The sequence below is a fragment of the Myodes glareolus genome, chromosome 4 (assembly GCF_982192425.1).
Source record: "Myodes glareolus chromosome 4, mMyoGla1.1, whole genome shotgun sequence".
NCBI classification, from domain to species: domain Eukaryota; kingdom Metazoa; phylum Chordata; class Mammalia; order Rodentia; family Cricetidae; genus Myodes; species Myodes glareolus.
In genome coordinates, this window is record NC_142029.1 from 4,574,848 (window position 1) to 4,592,441 (window position 17,594).

At 42.7% G+C, this 17,594-nt stretch overlaps 1 protein-coding gene across 1 annotated transcript in view; it reads left to right on the forward strand.

Annotated features, from left to right (window-relative positions):
* The window catches only part of Scn11a (sodium voltage-gated channel alpha subunit 11), an 83,443-nt gene extending 66,142 nt beyond the window's left edge, over positions 1-17,301 (forward strand). Inside the window, exons 23-27 of the mRNA XM_087905149.1 lie at positions 1,092-1,145; positions 3,910-4,051; positions 10,554-10,654; positions 12,433-12,703; positions 15,700-17,301. Of these exons, the coding sequence (XP_087761275.1) occupies positions 1,092-1,145; positions 3,910-4,051; positions 10,554-10,654; positions 12,433-12,703; positions 15,700-16,724 (1,593 nt within the window). The 3' untranslated portion in view covers positions 16,725-17,301. The remainder of the gene's footprint in view (positions 1-1,091; positions 1,146-3,909; positions 4,052-10,553; positions 10,655-12,432; positions 12,704-15,699) is intronic.
* The last annotated feature ends 293 nt before the right edge of the window (positions 17,302-17,594 follow it).

Genomic DNA, 17,594 nt, shown 5'->3' on the forward strand with positions numbered 1-17,594 from the left:
TGGGCAGTGCCTAGCTTAGTTTCTTTTCTCATTTGGCAAACTACCCGACACATTAGTTAATCTTCTGTTGCTGTGATAAAATAACTCCCAAAACTCAGCCAGGGAAGAAAGGTTTTATTTTGGCTTATAACTCCAAAGGGAACCGGGTCTGTCCCAGAGCAATGTATGGGGGAGGATCCGGAAGCTGTCTGGGATCGCATTTCATCTGTACACAGGAGGGGTGGCTGTAAAGCCTGTCCCCAGTGTCATACTTCAGCAAGGTCCATCTCCTAACGTTCTCATTGTGCACCAACAACTGGGGCCAAGTGAGGGACGTTTCTTATCTGAAACAACTTTAAGACAGGGTTATTTTTGCCCATGGTTTGAGGGACTAGACCACTGTGGTGAGGAAGACATGGTGGTAATTCTCCAGAGATGGCCGTGGGAATGTGGGGCAGCTGGCCACACTGGCTCTACAGTCAGGAGGTAGACAGAAAGAGACGGATGTGGGTGCTCAGATCACCTGTTCCTTTTCAGTTAGGGACCCCAGTCTGTAGCATGGTGCCACCCACACTTAGGATGAGTCTCAATTAAACCTCCTCAGAAACATCTTCGCCACATGCCCCATATGTGTGTCTCCTAGGTGACTTCAGAGCCAATCAGGTTGGCAATGAAGATGACATCACACACGATAATACCCCTTTCAGGGTCTCTTCCATTGGCAGTGTCTTCTGTGGCCCCTCACTCGATGCTGAGAGCACCCGCCAGACAGAAGAACCCTTCAATGTAGACATTGCCAATAGTTCTCTTTTCAAGCCGCAGGTAGCACAATCACGTGCCGTCCGAAAGAGTCTTGCCTGACTTTTTCTCCCCAAGCAACCCAGAGTGTAGAAATATATTTGTTTTAAAATCATTAGTCTTGGGGGAATGAAGAAGAAAGAGAAATTGCATGGCATCCCCCACTACGTTCCTTCATATTGTTCTTCTGTGTGGACCTCTCTCTATGGCAGAATGGACACTGGCCCACAGGGCTTGGCAAGCTTGGACATGGCACGCATTTGTCAATGAGAAAAGTCTACAGCTGTGTCTGTGTTTCTCTTCTTCTGTTTCAGGCAACGTATAAGGGCTGGCTGGACATTATGAACGCTGCTGTCGACTCCAGAGGGGTGAGTTGGTGTCTCACTATGTTCTAGAATGTTAGGCTCAAACCTGAGACATTGCGAGTACCCAGACAGCCCCAGACTCCCTGCATGATAGCTTTATCTTCCCAGATCCTCTATCCTGTCCTTCTCTAGGCAAAATGATGATATAGACATTGACTGATAAAAGGGGTCTAATGTATTCTGCTGGGTCTGACACCCCAGAATTCTGTAGTGCCCTACCTTTCCTCTGCATGGCAAGAGAGGAAATGAAAAACGTTCATTTAGGAGATAGGACTGAAACAAGAGAATCACGTGTGTCCTAGCTTGATTTCTCTTTCTATTATAAGACACTGGCCAAATCAAACGTGGGGGGAGGTGTAGGGAAATTTTCTGTTTGTTTAAACTTACAGGTTATAGGCTATCGTTGAGAGAAACCAGGGCAGGAACTCCAGGTAGGAACCTGGATGTATGGATTGAAGAAGAGACCCCAGAGAAAAACTGGCTTACTTTTTAGTAAACCCTGTCCTTCTTAGGGTTACCATTGCTCTCATGAAACTCCGTGAAAAGCAACTTGGGGAGAAAATGGCTTGTTTGGCTTGTCTATCACAGTCCATTGAAGGGAGGAGCAAAGAGGGGAACTCAAGTCAGCTGCTTTCTTAAAGCACACAGAAAAACCCTGCCCCAGCCCAGTGGTGGCCCCACGCACAATGGGCGATGTCCCTACCGGTTTGCCTACAACCCCATCTTATGGAAATGTTTTCTAGGTTGAAGGTTCCTCCCCACTAGTGACTCCAGCTTGTGTCAAGTTGACATAAAACTAGCAAGCACACGTCCTCGGGCTTGCACATCTACACTCCTTACACAACTTGTGTCCACCTGCCTAGGGAGAGGTCCTCCTGCATCAACTAGGGATTTAGAAAACGCCCTACAGACTTCCCTCAGACCAATCTGGCAGAAGGAATTGTCAGCTGAGGCTCCCTCTTCCTAGGTGACGTGAGTCTGTGTCACATAGACAGAGACCAAGCATCATAGCGAGGTACCCGCCCTCCCTCTAGCTCATCTCCAAGTGATGGAGGGGAGGAAAATGCCCTTCAAAGTCTGCTTGTCTCGACCATAGGGAAGCATTATGATAGGACTAAATGGAGCAAGGGAGTAACCTCTCATGGCTGAAGGCTCTTTGGAAAGTAAAGGTGGAATTTCAGGAAAAGAGGAAGTGAGCATTGAGTCACAAAGTTGGAAGCGCACTTGACAGTCTAGTCTGTTTTCGATTCCTCATTTGGTTCAGCTGAAGGGTGGGAAGGGAGTTACCCAAAGCTGGACAGTAAGCAGATGGTTGGGTCAAGGAAGGAGCCAATGAAGGAAGTTTTCTCAGTTTCCCATCATGACGCACATGTGGTTGCTGTGTTGGGGAATTGACAGAGTCGATGCCTGAGATGTAGCGAGGGCTACAGACAGGAGGTCTGGGAGCAGGAGAGCTGCAGCACCGAGGAAGGAGAATCTTCACAGCTAATGCTTCATCGTAGCTCCGCAGACTAGCATTTTTTATGGTGATAGTGCACAGCAATAAATCAATTAGCATAATTCTCAGTACATTAATAGTCTTGTTCCTAGAAAGCCAAAGTTAGCAGTAGATACTTAACTGTAATGTTACAACTTATTGTAATATTTATGTCTCACAATTACATATGCCATATATACAATTGAAATGTCTTTTTTAAAAGTTTGTTGTTTGTGTATGTGTGTATGATGTGTGTGCATGAGTGAAGACCAGAGTTAGGATCCCCAGAATCCACATAGATGCTGGATTGGTATGGCAATATCCCCTGCCTGTAATTCTAGGACTTGGAAGGTGGAGATGGGATCCCAGGAGCAAGTGGGCCAGTTAGACTAGCTATACTGGTGAGCTCTGGGTTCAGTTGAGAGACTCTGTCTAAGGTAGCAAGGCCTAGAAAGATGGCTCAGGGGGTAGTTTGCCATCAAGCCTGACAACCTGAGTTTGATCCATCTGACCCACATGGTAGAAGGAGAGAACCAACTCCTGCAAGTTTTCCTGTTCCCCATAACATATACTATGGTGTACTTACACACACACACACATACATAAATAAGATTTAAAAGCACATCCACAACACACATGAACAAGCATATACACATATGCATGCATGACACACATGTACTTAAAATACATAGATAGATATACAGACAGACAGACAGAGGGCTCAGAAGGATCTTGAGTGGTCTGAAGTGTGCCCTGAGCTGGGTAAACACGCCTGTCATCAGCTAGTGACCACATAGGAGCTCACTCCCTCACTTATTCACAGTCCATTCATGTGTCTCAAGAATCTACTTATCAAAAAGTGTGCCAGGTGCTGGCAACTCATGAGGCACCAGCCACAGGCACAATGTTGATATCTGGAACAGCTGTGAAGCCCGATCACTTCTTCCTGAGGTGGGTGTGTCCCGTCTGGCCTCATCCTCAATGGCACACACAAACATTCGGGAGACTTTCAAAGATAAATGACATCACGTTGCTCTCCTCTTTTAATGTTTCTCATTGTTTGAGAGAAAAGTCCTAGCCTCCCGCCTCCCACCTCTCCACTGTGCGCACCTTGAGCTAAGCAAGGGCTCCAGAGAAGGGGCACCCAGTGGTTCACAGCTGCCGGCACGATGCTACCTGGCACCCCCAACTTGTTGGGGGAAATCCACTCTGGTCTTCCAGACAAGGCGGCTTGGACAGCTTGAATTTTCTTCAGCAATTGTTGTTCTCTCCTTAAAATGTCCCCAACAGAAAGATGAGCAGCCGGGCTTTGAGGCGAACAGCTTTGCCTATCTTTACTTCGTGGTTTTTATCATCTTTGGCTCGTTCTTCACCCTGAACCTCTTTATCGGCGTTATTATCGACAACTTCAATCAGCAGCAGAAGAAGATAAGTATGCATGCTGGCTCAGTGGGCTGGCTCCCAGTTCTGCCCAGGTTTGGAGGGAGGGGATTCTCACGGAGTTAAGGCTGTTCACGGCAGCCATTCTGATCTGCTCAAGAGCAGCCTTCTCAAAGCTAAGGGCACAGAATCTGGCTTCTGTTCAGACGTGGTATTTGAGTTCTGTCTTAATTCAGATTATTATTGTTGAGTTTCAGGCTGTTGCTGATTGGCCCTGAAGAGAATAGTAGCCACTGTGATTAGCATGTGTGACTCTGAAGTCATATTTCAACATCTCAGGAGTTTCTTGTTAGCCACAGTGACGAGAAAAGGCCTTCCCGTCTGAGTTGTTGTGTCTTGGCTCCCACCAGCCTGAATCTCCTGAAGCTGCTTTCACAGATGACTGGGGGAGAGGCGAGCGAGAGAGGCTTTCCTCCCAGGCAATAACAATCTGTTATTTCTTTTTCTGATCTGAGAAAATCTCTAGAACTCTGGACTAACATTGGAAATTAAGGAAAAGAAAAGAAATTTTAGATCTATCGACATCAGTCATCAAAGGATGACCACTTTAGACAATGCCTCACCCTTTTGGCTTAATTTGAAATAATCCTCTTCAGTTACAAAAACATTTTTTTTGTTGTTTTGCGTGTGCTGGTGTGCCTGAATGTACATCTACATACCTTATGTGCGCAGTATCCATGGAGGACAAAAGAGGGTGTCAGATTCCCTGGAATTGGAGTTACAGATGGTTGTGATATATGCATATGTATACATATATATGTATGCATGTTTGTATCTATCTATCTATATATATCATTACTGGGATTATCTTATACTTTTAATTTTGAGGTGTATGAGCTCATTAGTCATAGCCTATTTTTTTATTGTTTTTATTGAGTTATACATTTTTCTCCACTTCTCTCCTTTCCTCCCCTCTCCCTTCTCCCGTGACCCCTAATCATAGCCTATTTTATAAGATCATTTTTTGCTGTAAGAATGTTCAGGGCTGGAGAGATGACTCAGTGGGAAGGAGTGTTTGCTGTGCAATCATGAAGACCTGAGTTCAAATCCCCCATTCCCATGTAAAGAGCCTCTCGTGCTGAGGCACACAGAGACAAGAGGGCCTCTGAGACTTGCTGTCGTCCAGTCTGGCTTCAGTTCAATGAGAGACCCTGCCACAAGGGCAGAAGATGGAGAGAGACAGGGCAGGACACACAATGTCTTTCAGGCCTCTGCACACACACGGACACACATCTGTCTACACACACATATACAATGTGCACACATGCATGCATGTACGCATGTGCACACACACACACACACACAGGAGCTGAATTATATGCCATAATTTCTCTTGTTTGTTCGTCTCTTTTTCACCAGTTAAATTGTTTCTACATTTCTCTCTGGCTTGAGCACTCTTAAAATTCTGGTTATCTTTGATTATTATCTTAGTGTAACTTCCTGTAATGAAAACATTAGAGGTGGTGCCCAGGGACCATCCAGACTAAGATTGCCTTGCACTGAGTCCTAATGCCCTGCTGGCTCACTTACAGACTCTTTCCTAGACAAGATGCATAAAGTGCCAACCATGGTTATCTATTCCCTTCAGTGATCAGAAGTGAGGTTATATGCCTCGTTCCAGATCGGTGGTCCTGACTTCTAGTAAGGACTGTCTGTTTGCATTTTGACTATTTTAAAAACAAGCTGCTGTTCTTCTCTTATGTCTGTCCAACCTACTGCATCTGTTTTGTGACTCTTCTTATATCGTGTGTGTACACGTATGTGGAAGTTGGACACTGAGATCTCCGCCAGTGTCTCTCCACCTTATTTTTTTTTTTTTGAGGCAGAGTCTCTCATTGAACTGGAACTCACTGATTTGGTCTTAAAGACTTGAGAATTTTTGTGCAATCAAACTCTCCCTTTGGGCTTTATTTCCTTTAAGCACACAGGTACTTCTCAAGCCCTTTGTTCAGTGTTTGATCTTTGGTTTTATAACTCTGCTAAGGTTTTGTAATATTCTTCCATTGGCCTGTTCTAATCCATCTGAACAGTGCCTTGCTGCAGACTCAGCCTCTGCAGGACGTCCCGTGCTGATGTGGCACAGCCTTATCAAGTCTGTTGTTCAGGGAGGAGGAATGGCTTTGGGTCCCCTCTGTAATGCATGTCCTGATTGAGATCAATACCAGCCATTTGGATGTCAGCCTTGCAGCTTTGACTCAACCCCATGGCTAGGAAGCCTTTTGTGGATCACACCACAGCATCCTTTTGTTTTATTATGGAAAATTTCAAAAGTGTACAAGAATGTGCTAGCATGAACCTAAAACCCTCAGCACCTAGGGCAGCATTTACTACTGAAGAACATTCTGCTGCCAGCAACTCCACCACAGACCCCTACTGTGGGGTTTATTTCATTTCACCATAAATATTTAAAAACATATCTGTTTTTTTTTTAATCACAGAAAAATGAAGAACAGTCCCAAGAAGAGTTAAACTTTGGAGTCTTCTGTTTTGTATTGATTTTTTTTTTCTGAGACAGGGTTTTACAATGAAGCCCAGGATGGTCTCAAACTTTTTTTTCAAACTTATTTTTAACTTCATTTATTATTATTGTATGTACGTGTTTATGGTGAACAGGGTATATGGAACATGCAGAAATCAGAAGACAGTTTTGTGGAGTCAGGTCTCTCCTTCAATCTGGTACTAGGGATCAAACTCAGGTTTCCAGGCTTGTAAGGCAGGCTCCCTTACCTGTTGAGCCATCTTGCTTGCCCACACGTCTGGTTTCAAACACAGCCACAATGTTATTACATCACTGGAAAACTTTTACTTTAATTGTTCAAATTCATCAAATTGTCTCTATTCAGGTTGTCACGCCCTTTAATTTTCTTTGTTAGGATAGCTAGTGCTGCTGCTGTTATTATTATTATTATTACTGCTAGTGCTGCTGTTATTATTATTATTATTACTGCTAGTGTTGCTGTTATTATTATTATTACTGCTAGTGCTGCTGTTATTATTATTATTACTGTTAGTGCTGCTGCTGTTATTATTATTATTATTACTGCTAGTGTTGCTGTTATTATTATTATTATTACTGCTAGTGCTGCTGTTATTATTATTATTACTGTTAGTGCTGCTGCTGTTATTATTATTATTATTACTGCTAGTGCTGCTGTTATTATTATTATTACTGCTAGTGCTGCTGCTGTTATTATTATTATTATTACTGCTAGTGCTGCTGTTATTATTATTATTATTACTGCTAGTGTTGCTGTTATTATTATTATTATTACTGCTAGTGCTGCTGTTATTATTATTATTATTACTGCTAGTGCTGCTGTTATTATTATTATTATTACTGCTAGTGCTGCTGTTATTATTATTATTACTGCTAGTGCTGCTGTTATTATTATTATTACTGCTAGTGCTGCTGTTATTATTATTATTATTACTGCTAGTGTTGCTGTTATTATTATTATTACTGCTAGTGCTGCTGCTGTTATTATTATTATTATTATTGCTAGTGCTGCTGTTATTATTATTATTACTGCTAGTGCTGCTGTTATTATTATTATTATTACTGCTAGTGCTGCTGTTATTATTATTATTACTGCTAGTGCTGCTGCTGTTATTATTATTATTATTACTGCTAGTGTTGCTGTTATTATTATTATTACTGCTAGTGCTGCTGCTGTTATTATTATTATTATTACTGCTAGTGTTGCTGTTATTATTATTATTACTGCTAGTGCTGCTGTTATTATTATTATTACTGCTAGTGCTGCTGCTGTTATTATTATTATTATTACTGCTAGTGTTGCTGTTATTATTATTATTATTACTGCTAGTGCTGCTGTTATTATTATTATTACTGTTAGTGCTGCTGCTGTTATTATTATTATTATTATTGCTGCTAGTGCTGCTGTTATTATTATTATTACTGTTAGTGCTGCTGCTGTTATTATTATTATTATTACTGCTAGTGTTGCTGTTATTATTATTATTATTACTGCTAGTGCTGTTGTTATTATTATTATTATTACTGCTAGTGTTGCTGTTATTATTATTATTACTGCTAGTGCTGCTGTTATTATTATTATTACTGCTAGTGCTGCTGCTGTTATTATTATTATTATTACTGCTAGTGTTGCTGTTATTATTATTATTACTGCTAGTGCTGCTGTTATTATTATTATTACTGCTTGTGTTGCTGTTATTATTATTATTACTGCTAGTGCTGCTGTTATTATTATTATTACTGCTAGTGCTGCTGTTATTATTATTATTATTACTGCTAGTGCTGCTGTTAATATTATTATTATTACTGCTAGTGCTGCTGTTATTATTATTATTACTGCTAGTGCTGCTGTTATTATTATTATTACTGCTAGTGCTGCTGCTGTTATTATTATTATTATTACTGCTAGTGCTGCTGTTATTATTATTATTATTACTGCTAGTGTTGCTGTTATTATTATTATTACTGCTAGTGCTGCTGCTGTTATTATTATTATTATTACTGCTAGTGCTGCTGTTATTATTATTATTATTACTGCTAGTGCTGCTGTTATTATTATTATTATTACTGCTAGTGCTGCTGTTATTATTATTATTATTACTGCTAGTGCTGCTGTTATTATTATTATTATTACTGCTAGTGCTGCTGTTATTATTATTATTACTGCTAGTGCTGCTATTATTATTATTATTACTGCTAGTGCTGCTGTTATTATTATTATTATTACTGCTAGTGCTGCTGTTATTATTATTATTATTACTGCTAGTGCTGCTGTTATTATTATTATTATTACTGTTAGTGCTGCTGTTATTATTATTATTATTACTGCTAGTGCTGCTGTTATTATTATTATTACTGCTAGTGCTGCTGTTATTATTATTATTACTGCTAGTGCTGCTGTTATTATTATTATTACTGTTAGTGCTGCTGTTATTATTATTATTATTACTGCTAGTGCTGTTATTATTATTATTATTACTGCTAGTGCTGCTGTTATTATTATTATTACTGTTAGTGCTGCTGTTATTATTATTATTACTGTTAGTGTTGTTGACTTTTTGAGACAGGCTAGCTTGGAACCCATAGGCTAGCCCAGGCTGGCCTCAAACTCATAACAATCCTACTGCCTTAGCTCACAGGTACTGGAATTACATGTACAAGCTACCTCCTATGTCAGGCTTTATTTTTCTAAATTAGTATGTAAAATAATGAATTCCATTTTGGCAATTTTTTGGGTGTGTTTCTGTATGTGGTGTGCATGTATGGCTCCTTTTTGTCTCAAGCTCTAATGATTTTTTTTTTAATCTTAGAGAAACTAATAGTGGCTAAGAGTTTTTCAGTCTTGTTTGTCTTTTCAGAGAACAAAGTCCTAGTTTCTTCACTTCTTTGCATGGTGTTACTAACTTCTGCCAGGACCTGCCTTTTCTCTTCCCGGCTACTGATTGCTCTTGTTTTCCTAAGTCCTTTGGGCAGACACATCATTAAGTTCTTCACCTGAGATCACTGACTTTTTTTTTAACATAACCACTCACAGCTACCTTTAATTTTCCTGAAAGAATTGTTAATTTTTATTTTTTTTATTTGTTTCTTTATATTAAAGTTTTGGGTCCGCATCAGGATTGAAATAAAACAAGACTCTCCTACTTGGCAGCATTTTTGTATATGTAGTGACAGAAAGATCCAGGCTTAAGTTGGACCCTCTTTCTCTCTGTCTGCCATTGATTAGTTTACTAATGAATGCTGGGCTTTTCAAAACCACAATCTAGTATAGAAAGGCACTGTCATTGTTTCTCTGTAACAGGAAGAGTAGGCTGCTTGTCGTCCTGGCCACCTGGCTATCTTATACCCGAAATAATCACACAGAAACTGTATTTATTTAAACACTGCCTGGCCCATTAGCTCTAACTTCTTATTGGCCAGTTCTTACATCTTAATTCAACCCATTTCTGTTAATTTTTGTATCGCCACGTGACTGTGGCTTACCAGCAAGATTTTAACCAGCGTCTGTCTCAGGCAGAAGATCCATGGCATCTGCCACTCTGCCCTTTTTTCCCCAGCATTCAGTTCTGTCTGAACTACCTAAATTCTGTCCTATCAGCTAGGCCAAGGCAGTTTCTTTATTCATTATCCAATGAAAGCAACACACAAACAGAAGAAACTCCTACACCTTTTCTAGGCTTTTCCAGAGAGAGAGAGCTACTCCAAGTTCAAAGCTACAAGAAAACACAGATGTAAGAACAGGTGTCTAATGGTTCACCCTTCTCTCTTTTGTGTCCAGCACCTCACTTGAGCAGTTCACAACTTCCCTTTTTCATCCTTTACTCTAAAATCAATTTTCCTTCTGGTCCCTGGGTTCATATTCTTTCAGCTCCCTTTGGAATAGAAACTATTGATGAAAATGACATGTAACTTTACAATTATTTCTAAAAATTCAGGACTTGATTTGTAAAAATGGCTGGCGGTGACTAACTAGCTGTTGATTTCTCCATGCACTTAGGTGGCCAAGACATTTTTATGACAGAAGAACAGAAGAAATACTATAACGCAATGAAAAAGTTAGGAACCAAAAAACCTCAAAAACCCATCCCAAGGCCACTGGTGAGAGCAACTGATACTAAATACACACACAGGATGAAGATTGCAAGGGGCACAGATTTCTTTAAAAAAAATCTTCTGTTAACTTTTAAAGGAAGTATTCTTACTGCTTTTAAATTATTTGTGGAAGTGTGTATGTTCATGTGAGTGCAGTGCTTATAGAGGCCAGAAGAGGGCATCAGATCCCCAGAGCAGAAGTTACAGGAACTGACAGGGAAGCTCAGGAACTGAACTCTGGTCCTCTGTAAGAGTAGCATACATTCTTAACTGCTCAGACTTCTCTCCAGGCCCCCAGGATCTTTAAAAAATTTACATGTTCTATTTTAGAACTTAAAAAACAAGAGGCACCCAAGTCCTTAAGAAAATTAGACATGCAAATTCTTTATGAAGACCCTAGACAATATATAAATTTTCGTTTGACACAGGTTTCCCTATGTAGCTCTGACTGGCTTGGAATTCATTATATATACCAGGTTACCTTGAATTCACAGAGACCTTTCTGCCTCTTTCTCAAGTACTTGGGATTAAAGGCATGCATCCCTACATCCAGCAAAAATAAATCTTAAAAAATTTAAAACTTAAAAAAAGGAGCCAGTGTTCAATGTCACTCCCAGTCATCCTATGAAGTAATCAGTTCTCCATCTTTAGTGATTGTTAGGCTGGGTTGTTGTTTTTCCAGCTCACTCCAACCGGAACTAACAACTGACTTTAATGCAGAGAACTGCTTTAATGCAGAGTTTTGCTGAAGTTCTAATTATTCAGAATGGACAAATGGAGCCTTGGAGTTGTCTGTTCCATTTTGTCCAAGATAAGTAGACGTTCTCTGTGTTCTTCTCTTGAGTAAATGCAGATGCAGACATCGAGGCTCATCTTTATATTGTTGAAGCCTACACGAGCTGCTTTATCTCAGCCCCTCACCACCACCCATCACACCACAGCCCATCACACCACAGCCCATCACACCACTGCCTATCACACCACTGCCTATCACACCCTGCCCATCACACCACCACCCATCACACCACCACCCATCACACCACCATCCCGTCCATCACACCACCACCCAACCCACCACCATCCCGTCCATCACACCACCACCCATCACACCACCATCCTGTCCATCACACCACCACCCATCACACCACCGTCCATCACACCACTGCCCATCACACCACCATCCTGTCCATCACACCACCACCCATCACACCACCATCCCGTTCATCACACCACCACCCATCACACCACCATCCCGTCCATCACACCACCACCCATCACACCACCATCCTGTCCATCACACCCCACCCATCACACCACCGTCCATCACACCACTGCCCATCACACCACCATCCCGTCCATCACACCACCACCCATCACACCACCATCCCGTCCATCACATCACCGCCCATCACACCACCACCCTGTCCATCACACCACTGCCCATCACACCACCACCCTGTTCATCACATCACTGCCCATCACACCACCACCCTGTCCATCACATCACCGCCCATCACACCACCGCCCATCACAGCACCAAAGTTGTCTTGATACTGAGGATATTTTTGATTTATGTTTTTGCTTTAAGGTAGATTTAAAAGTAAAACATAAGCACATAAAACAGTCACCCAGTTGAATCTGAAGCAAAGCAGAACGGGAGCCTATAAGAATTTCTTGTCCTTTGAAAAGGTCTATGTATATTTCAAGGAACCACCTTCATTGTAAGAGAAAACAACTTTTGTTGTTTTAATGACGTAATTATACTCTTTCTTTTTCCTCCTCAGAACAAATGTCAAGCCTTTGTGTTCGACCTGGTTACAAGCCAGGTCTTTGACATCATCATTCTGGGTCTTATTGTCCTAAATATGATTATCATGATGGCTGAATCTGAAGGCCAGGACCAGCAAGTGAAGAAAATCTTTGATATTCTCAACATAACCTTTGTGATCATCTTTACCGTAGAGTGTCTCATCAAAATCTTTGCTTTGAGGCAATACTACTTCATCAATGGCTGGAATTTATTTGATTGTGTGGTCGTGGTTCTTTCTATCATTAGTAAGTAAAATCAGTAGCCAGGACTTTCCGTGGCAAGGCAGAAGTAAACCTTAAAGATGAACATTTGGAAGTGTGTCAAGCTTCTCTACAGAGCAACAGATTAGGCTTAATGTAGAGTCTGGGGAAGGGGTGGGGAGTGGTATGGAAGGTGTGCCCCGGTGAGAAGTGCCACAGGCAGTGGGGGGAACAAAGTCTCCCCACTAACAGTTATTACAGTGCTTCCTGACATCTCAGGTGGCTGAACTGGGATACTACCTCTTCTGTGCCACAATGAGCCCGGTGGGCGGTTTTTGGTTTTAGGAGTTTGACCATTAGTACTGATGTTGGTGCCTGTGTTCAAGACCCACAAGGATACCAGAGCAGCTGTCGGACCACAAGGTGTTGCTGGGGCTCCCTTGCCTCCTTCTCAGGAGTCAAGACTGCCTCACATGACAAGCAGTTCCTATTCTCTATCCCAAATGTCATGTGTAGAAGCCAGGGCATGGGCTGTACGTGTCTCAGCTGCTTTGAACCCCCCCCCCACCAGCAAGCCTCATTCTACACTCAGTGGATTTTTCATAACCACAGAATGCTCCATAAACCATAAATCTCCATGGAAGAAAGATAATTATTATCATATACTTGATTCTCTTTTTTTTTGGTTTTCTTTTCTTTCTTACTTTTTTTTTATCATTTAGAAATTATGAATATGGGTGACCAACGAGACCCAGGCCAAAGACATTGACTATCTCTGGAGCTGGGGTTGCAGGTTGTTGGACGCGCCTGATGTTGGTGCTGGTGACCAAGCTCAGGAGCACAACAGTAGTTCATGCTTTTAAGCTCTGGGTCTCCCCCGCCCCCTTACTGTTTTACACCCAGTGCTGAGAATCAAGTCATCCTTGTGCATGTTAAATATATTCCACGTGGCTAAACCATTAGAGCTTATTTGGGTCTCTAAAGTTCAATTTTAAGTAATACATTAATTTGACTTTTCTTTTTCTCTTTTGCTTGAGGAGGAATGTTAAGATAGGTTACGTGGAATTCATCAGGCTGACGTGGAATTCATCATATAGCTCAGGCTGGCCTCGAACTCATTAAACCCTCCTATGTCAGCCTCCCAAGTGCTCAGATTCTAGGTGTGAGCTACATTTGACTTAATTTCACCTTTTACCTTAAGTAGCAGGGCCCACAAGGCTTCCTCGTAGTTCAGAAAGCCACAAAGACAAGAACTGATTTTACAAATAGCACCTCAATTCCATCTTGAAAAGACTGTAAGGGCATTAGGTCTGAGTGCTTGGTTTCTCTTGCTGCCAAATAATGCAGATTCTGTCAGGGTCGGCCTGGGTTCAAAGCCACGAGGTTTATGTAGAGAGTTTAAATAGACCCAGGTGTTGGCAGCAAAATAGACTTATGATATTTATTAGTCAGTCCCAATCACAAGTTCTGGTGGAACTGACATTAGGAGTTAGTCAGTGGTGGTCATACGAGCCTGACCCCCTGCCCCCAGCACACATACACAGAGAGAGTGGCGTGAGCCCTTCTGTCCACATGCAAAGGGGTCATCATTCTGTTGTCCCTTCCAGGGCGTGCTGGGCATCATGCAGCTTCTAGAAATATCTCTGGGATCCTTCCAACAGCTCCTAAGGGACTGAAGTCACACATGCTACAAGGAGTTTTGCTCCCACAGAGGACAAAATCTTCACATGAAGCCAAATCCGTTCACTCGTGTGGGCAGGCAGGATTCCATGGACTTTTATGTGTCCACAGCCAACACCTGGCCTCCGCACTCCCCCAAACTCCTTCCTCGGCTCACAGAGACATAAGAGGAGTGAGCAGAAGTGAGCCTCTCTCTAGGAGGGACCAGGAATTTGAATTTGAATACCAAGTCATGTGGGTCACAAAAAACTGTACCCAGAGAAAGGACAGATTCATATAGGCCTGATTAGTCCAGGAAGTGTTTAAAGGCTAAGCTTTACTAAAAGGGCCCGTGAGGCTGAGTTGGCGCCATCTTACCTTGTTAGGATTATCTGCTCAATTAGCACAGTGTTTTATATGCTCAGATGATGAGGCACAGCCGTGAGCCCTCTGTAGTCATCAGGAGACTGGCAGACACATTTCACTGTCGCATCCCTAATGACCTCAGAGCAAGGGGAAAACCATGTCTACACAAGGCAAGCAGGTTCCAGCCATTCTATAATATTTGGGCCAAAATGTAAACTCCGTAGTGCCTCTTAGCTCTTGCCTGCTGAGCAGGCACGGCGAGAACAGGGTAACATTTTAGACCCAAATATTCATCAGCTTGTGCAAAGCTCTGTTTGGGACGCTCTCCATTTCTGGGGTGTCCACAACAGAGGACATGTCTCTCAACTTCACGTATGAGCTTTGTGAATCTGGGCACCTCAGTGGTCCTCGGGGTGAGCAGACTGTCAAACAGGAGAGCTCAGCTGGCAGCATCCCAGGGCTGCTACCTCCCCCCAGCCTGCTTCCAGCAGTTCGACTGTCCTCGCATGCAGAGGGCTGTACTGGAACCCCAGATGAATGAGCACATGTTCCCTGCTAAGAAACTTGGGTCTCTCAGATCCCACAATTTCCCCCTGTAACTCAATCAAGGCTTAAGTCAAACTTCAGTAGAAATGTCTCCATGCAGTCTGAAAGACTCAATGTGTGAAAAAAAAAGCCTGTTTTTCATCCACATTCAGTAAATAGGGAAAACCATGGTAGGTGTTGCCCCATGGGTAACTAAAAAGAAAATGCAGCTTAGATAATAACCCTTTATAAGCTGCCATATTTTCCTTACTTACCGTCAATGGCATATGCCCCTATCAAAAGTCCCATTTAAAAATGTATCGCTCTTAGAGATTATTCTTCAGATTAAAGCAAGGTGGACATTTCTTAGTTTTGTGTATAAATGACAAAGTGTGGATAACATGTTGGCCCCAGTAGGATTCTGAGGTGGAAGTCTAGCTGGGTTCCAAACCGAAGCGCATGCTGGGAATTCACTGGTCCTCCCTCTCTAGGTACCCTGGTTTCTGGCTTGGAGAACAGCGACATCCCTTTCCCACCCACGCTCTTCAGAATCGTCCGCTTGGCGCGGATTGGCCGAATCCTCCGACTGGTTCGTGCTGCGCGCGGCATCAGGACGCTCCTCTTTGCTCTGATGATGTCTCTCCCCTCTCTCTTCAACATCGGTCTGCTGCTTTTTCTGGTCATGTTCATTTATGCCATCTTTGGAATGAACTGTTTCTCCCAGGTGGAGAGGAGCTCCGGGATCGACGACATCTTCAACTTTGAAACGTTTTCGGGCAGCATGCTCTGTCTCTTCCAGGTGACCACTTCCGCTGGCTGGGATGCTCTCCTCCGGCCCATGCTGGATTCAAAATGCCCCACCAACTCCTCCCAAGACTGCCAACAGCCACGGATAGCCATAATCTATTTCGTCAGTTACATCATCATCTCCTTCCTCATCGTGGTCAACATGTACATCGCCGTGATCCTGGAGAACTTCAATACGGCCACAGAAGAAAGCGAGGACCCTCTGGGTGAAGATGACTTTGAAATCTTCTATGAGATCTGGGAGAAGTTTGATCCCGAAGCAACCCAGTTCATTCAGTATTCGGCCCTTTCTGACTTTGCTGACGCCCTGCCGGAGCCGTTGCGGGTGGCCAAGCCTAACAAGTTTCAGTTTCTAGTGATGGACTTGCCCATGGTGACCGGCGATCGCCTCCACTGCATGGATGTTCTTTTCGCCTTCACCACTCGGGTCCTCGGGAACTCCAGTGGCTTAGATACCATGAAAGCAATGATGGAGGAGAAGTTTATGGAGGCCAATCCTTTCAGAAAGTTGTATGAGCCCATCGTCACCACCACCAAGAGAAAGGAGGAGGAGCTGTGTGCTGCCGTCATCCAAAGGGCTTACCGAAAACACATGGAGAAGGTGGTCAGGTTGAAGCTGCAAGACAGGTCAATCCCATCCCACCAAAAATTGTGCAACGGAGACTTGTCTAGCTTGGATATGGCCAAGGCCAAGGTTCACTATGACTGAGCCCTCACCCCTCCCCTGCCTCACAGTCTCACAGTTCAGCCCCCCTCCCCCGCCTCTGAGCTCCCAAGCTCCATAGCTTGGTGTTCAAACAAGCAGTGGTTTCACTGAATAATCCATTTAGTTTTTTTTCTCTGCTAAAAGAGGTAATATATTAGAGTTCATTTAAAAATGATGCTTGAAGGATTTTACAATAAGGTTACTTATGAACCACTGGGACTAATTTAATGAAGATGTTGGGAAGGGCCACAAAGGATGTCCACAGGAATGGTAGTCTTGAAATACAGTCTAAATTATGTAAATATAAAAGAATGAGAAGGAGAAAAATCTCATGAAAATCTTGGACTGTGTTCTCAGTACACTTCCAAATGTGTTTAATGTTTCATGTCTCTTTTGCATGTTAAGTGAGAAGTCAAAATCTGCAATAAGCAAATAGCTTGTCGCAGCTGTCTCTACCAGCACTAGGTGTTGTGGGTGTACAGCTCAAACCTGAAGCATGATCCTGATATGCCAGTTAGCACCGTCTTCAGAAGCTCTGATCTCTGTCACAGGCGTTTAACAAATAAATAGAAAAACGAAATGTCCAGCTTGCGTTTCATTGGGACAGTGGGCTGAAATGTCCCTCCTGTTGTTGGATGTGCGAACTGTGGTTTAATATGGCCTGGAAGCAAGGTGTTAGCAGTGGGTTGTTCCCGAGGAAGAGGCCTGTGTCTCAGCAGTCACAGATTTCTGTGATGTGAATGTCCTCACCATGACTGGTTCCAAGATACAAACACAGAAGTTAATGGATGAGGAATTGGGAAGAAATACATGTTTGAAATGCCTAAGAGCTAGCCCGAACTGGCTGCAGCCCCATGGAACCAACAAAGTAGT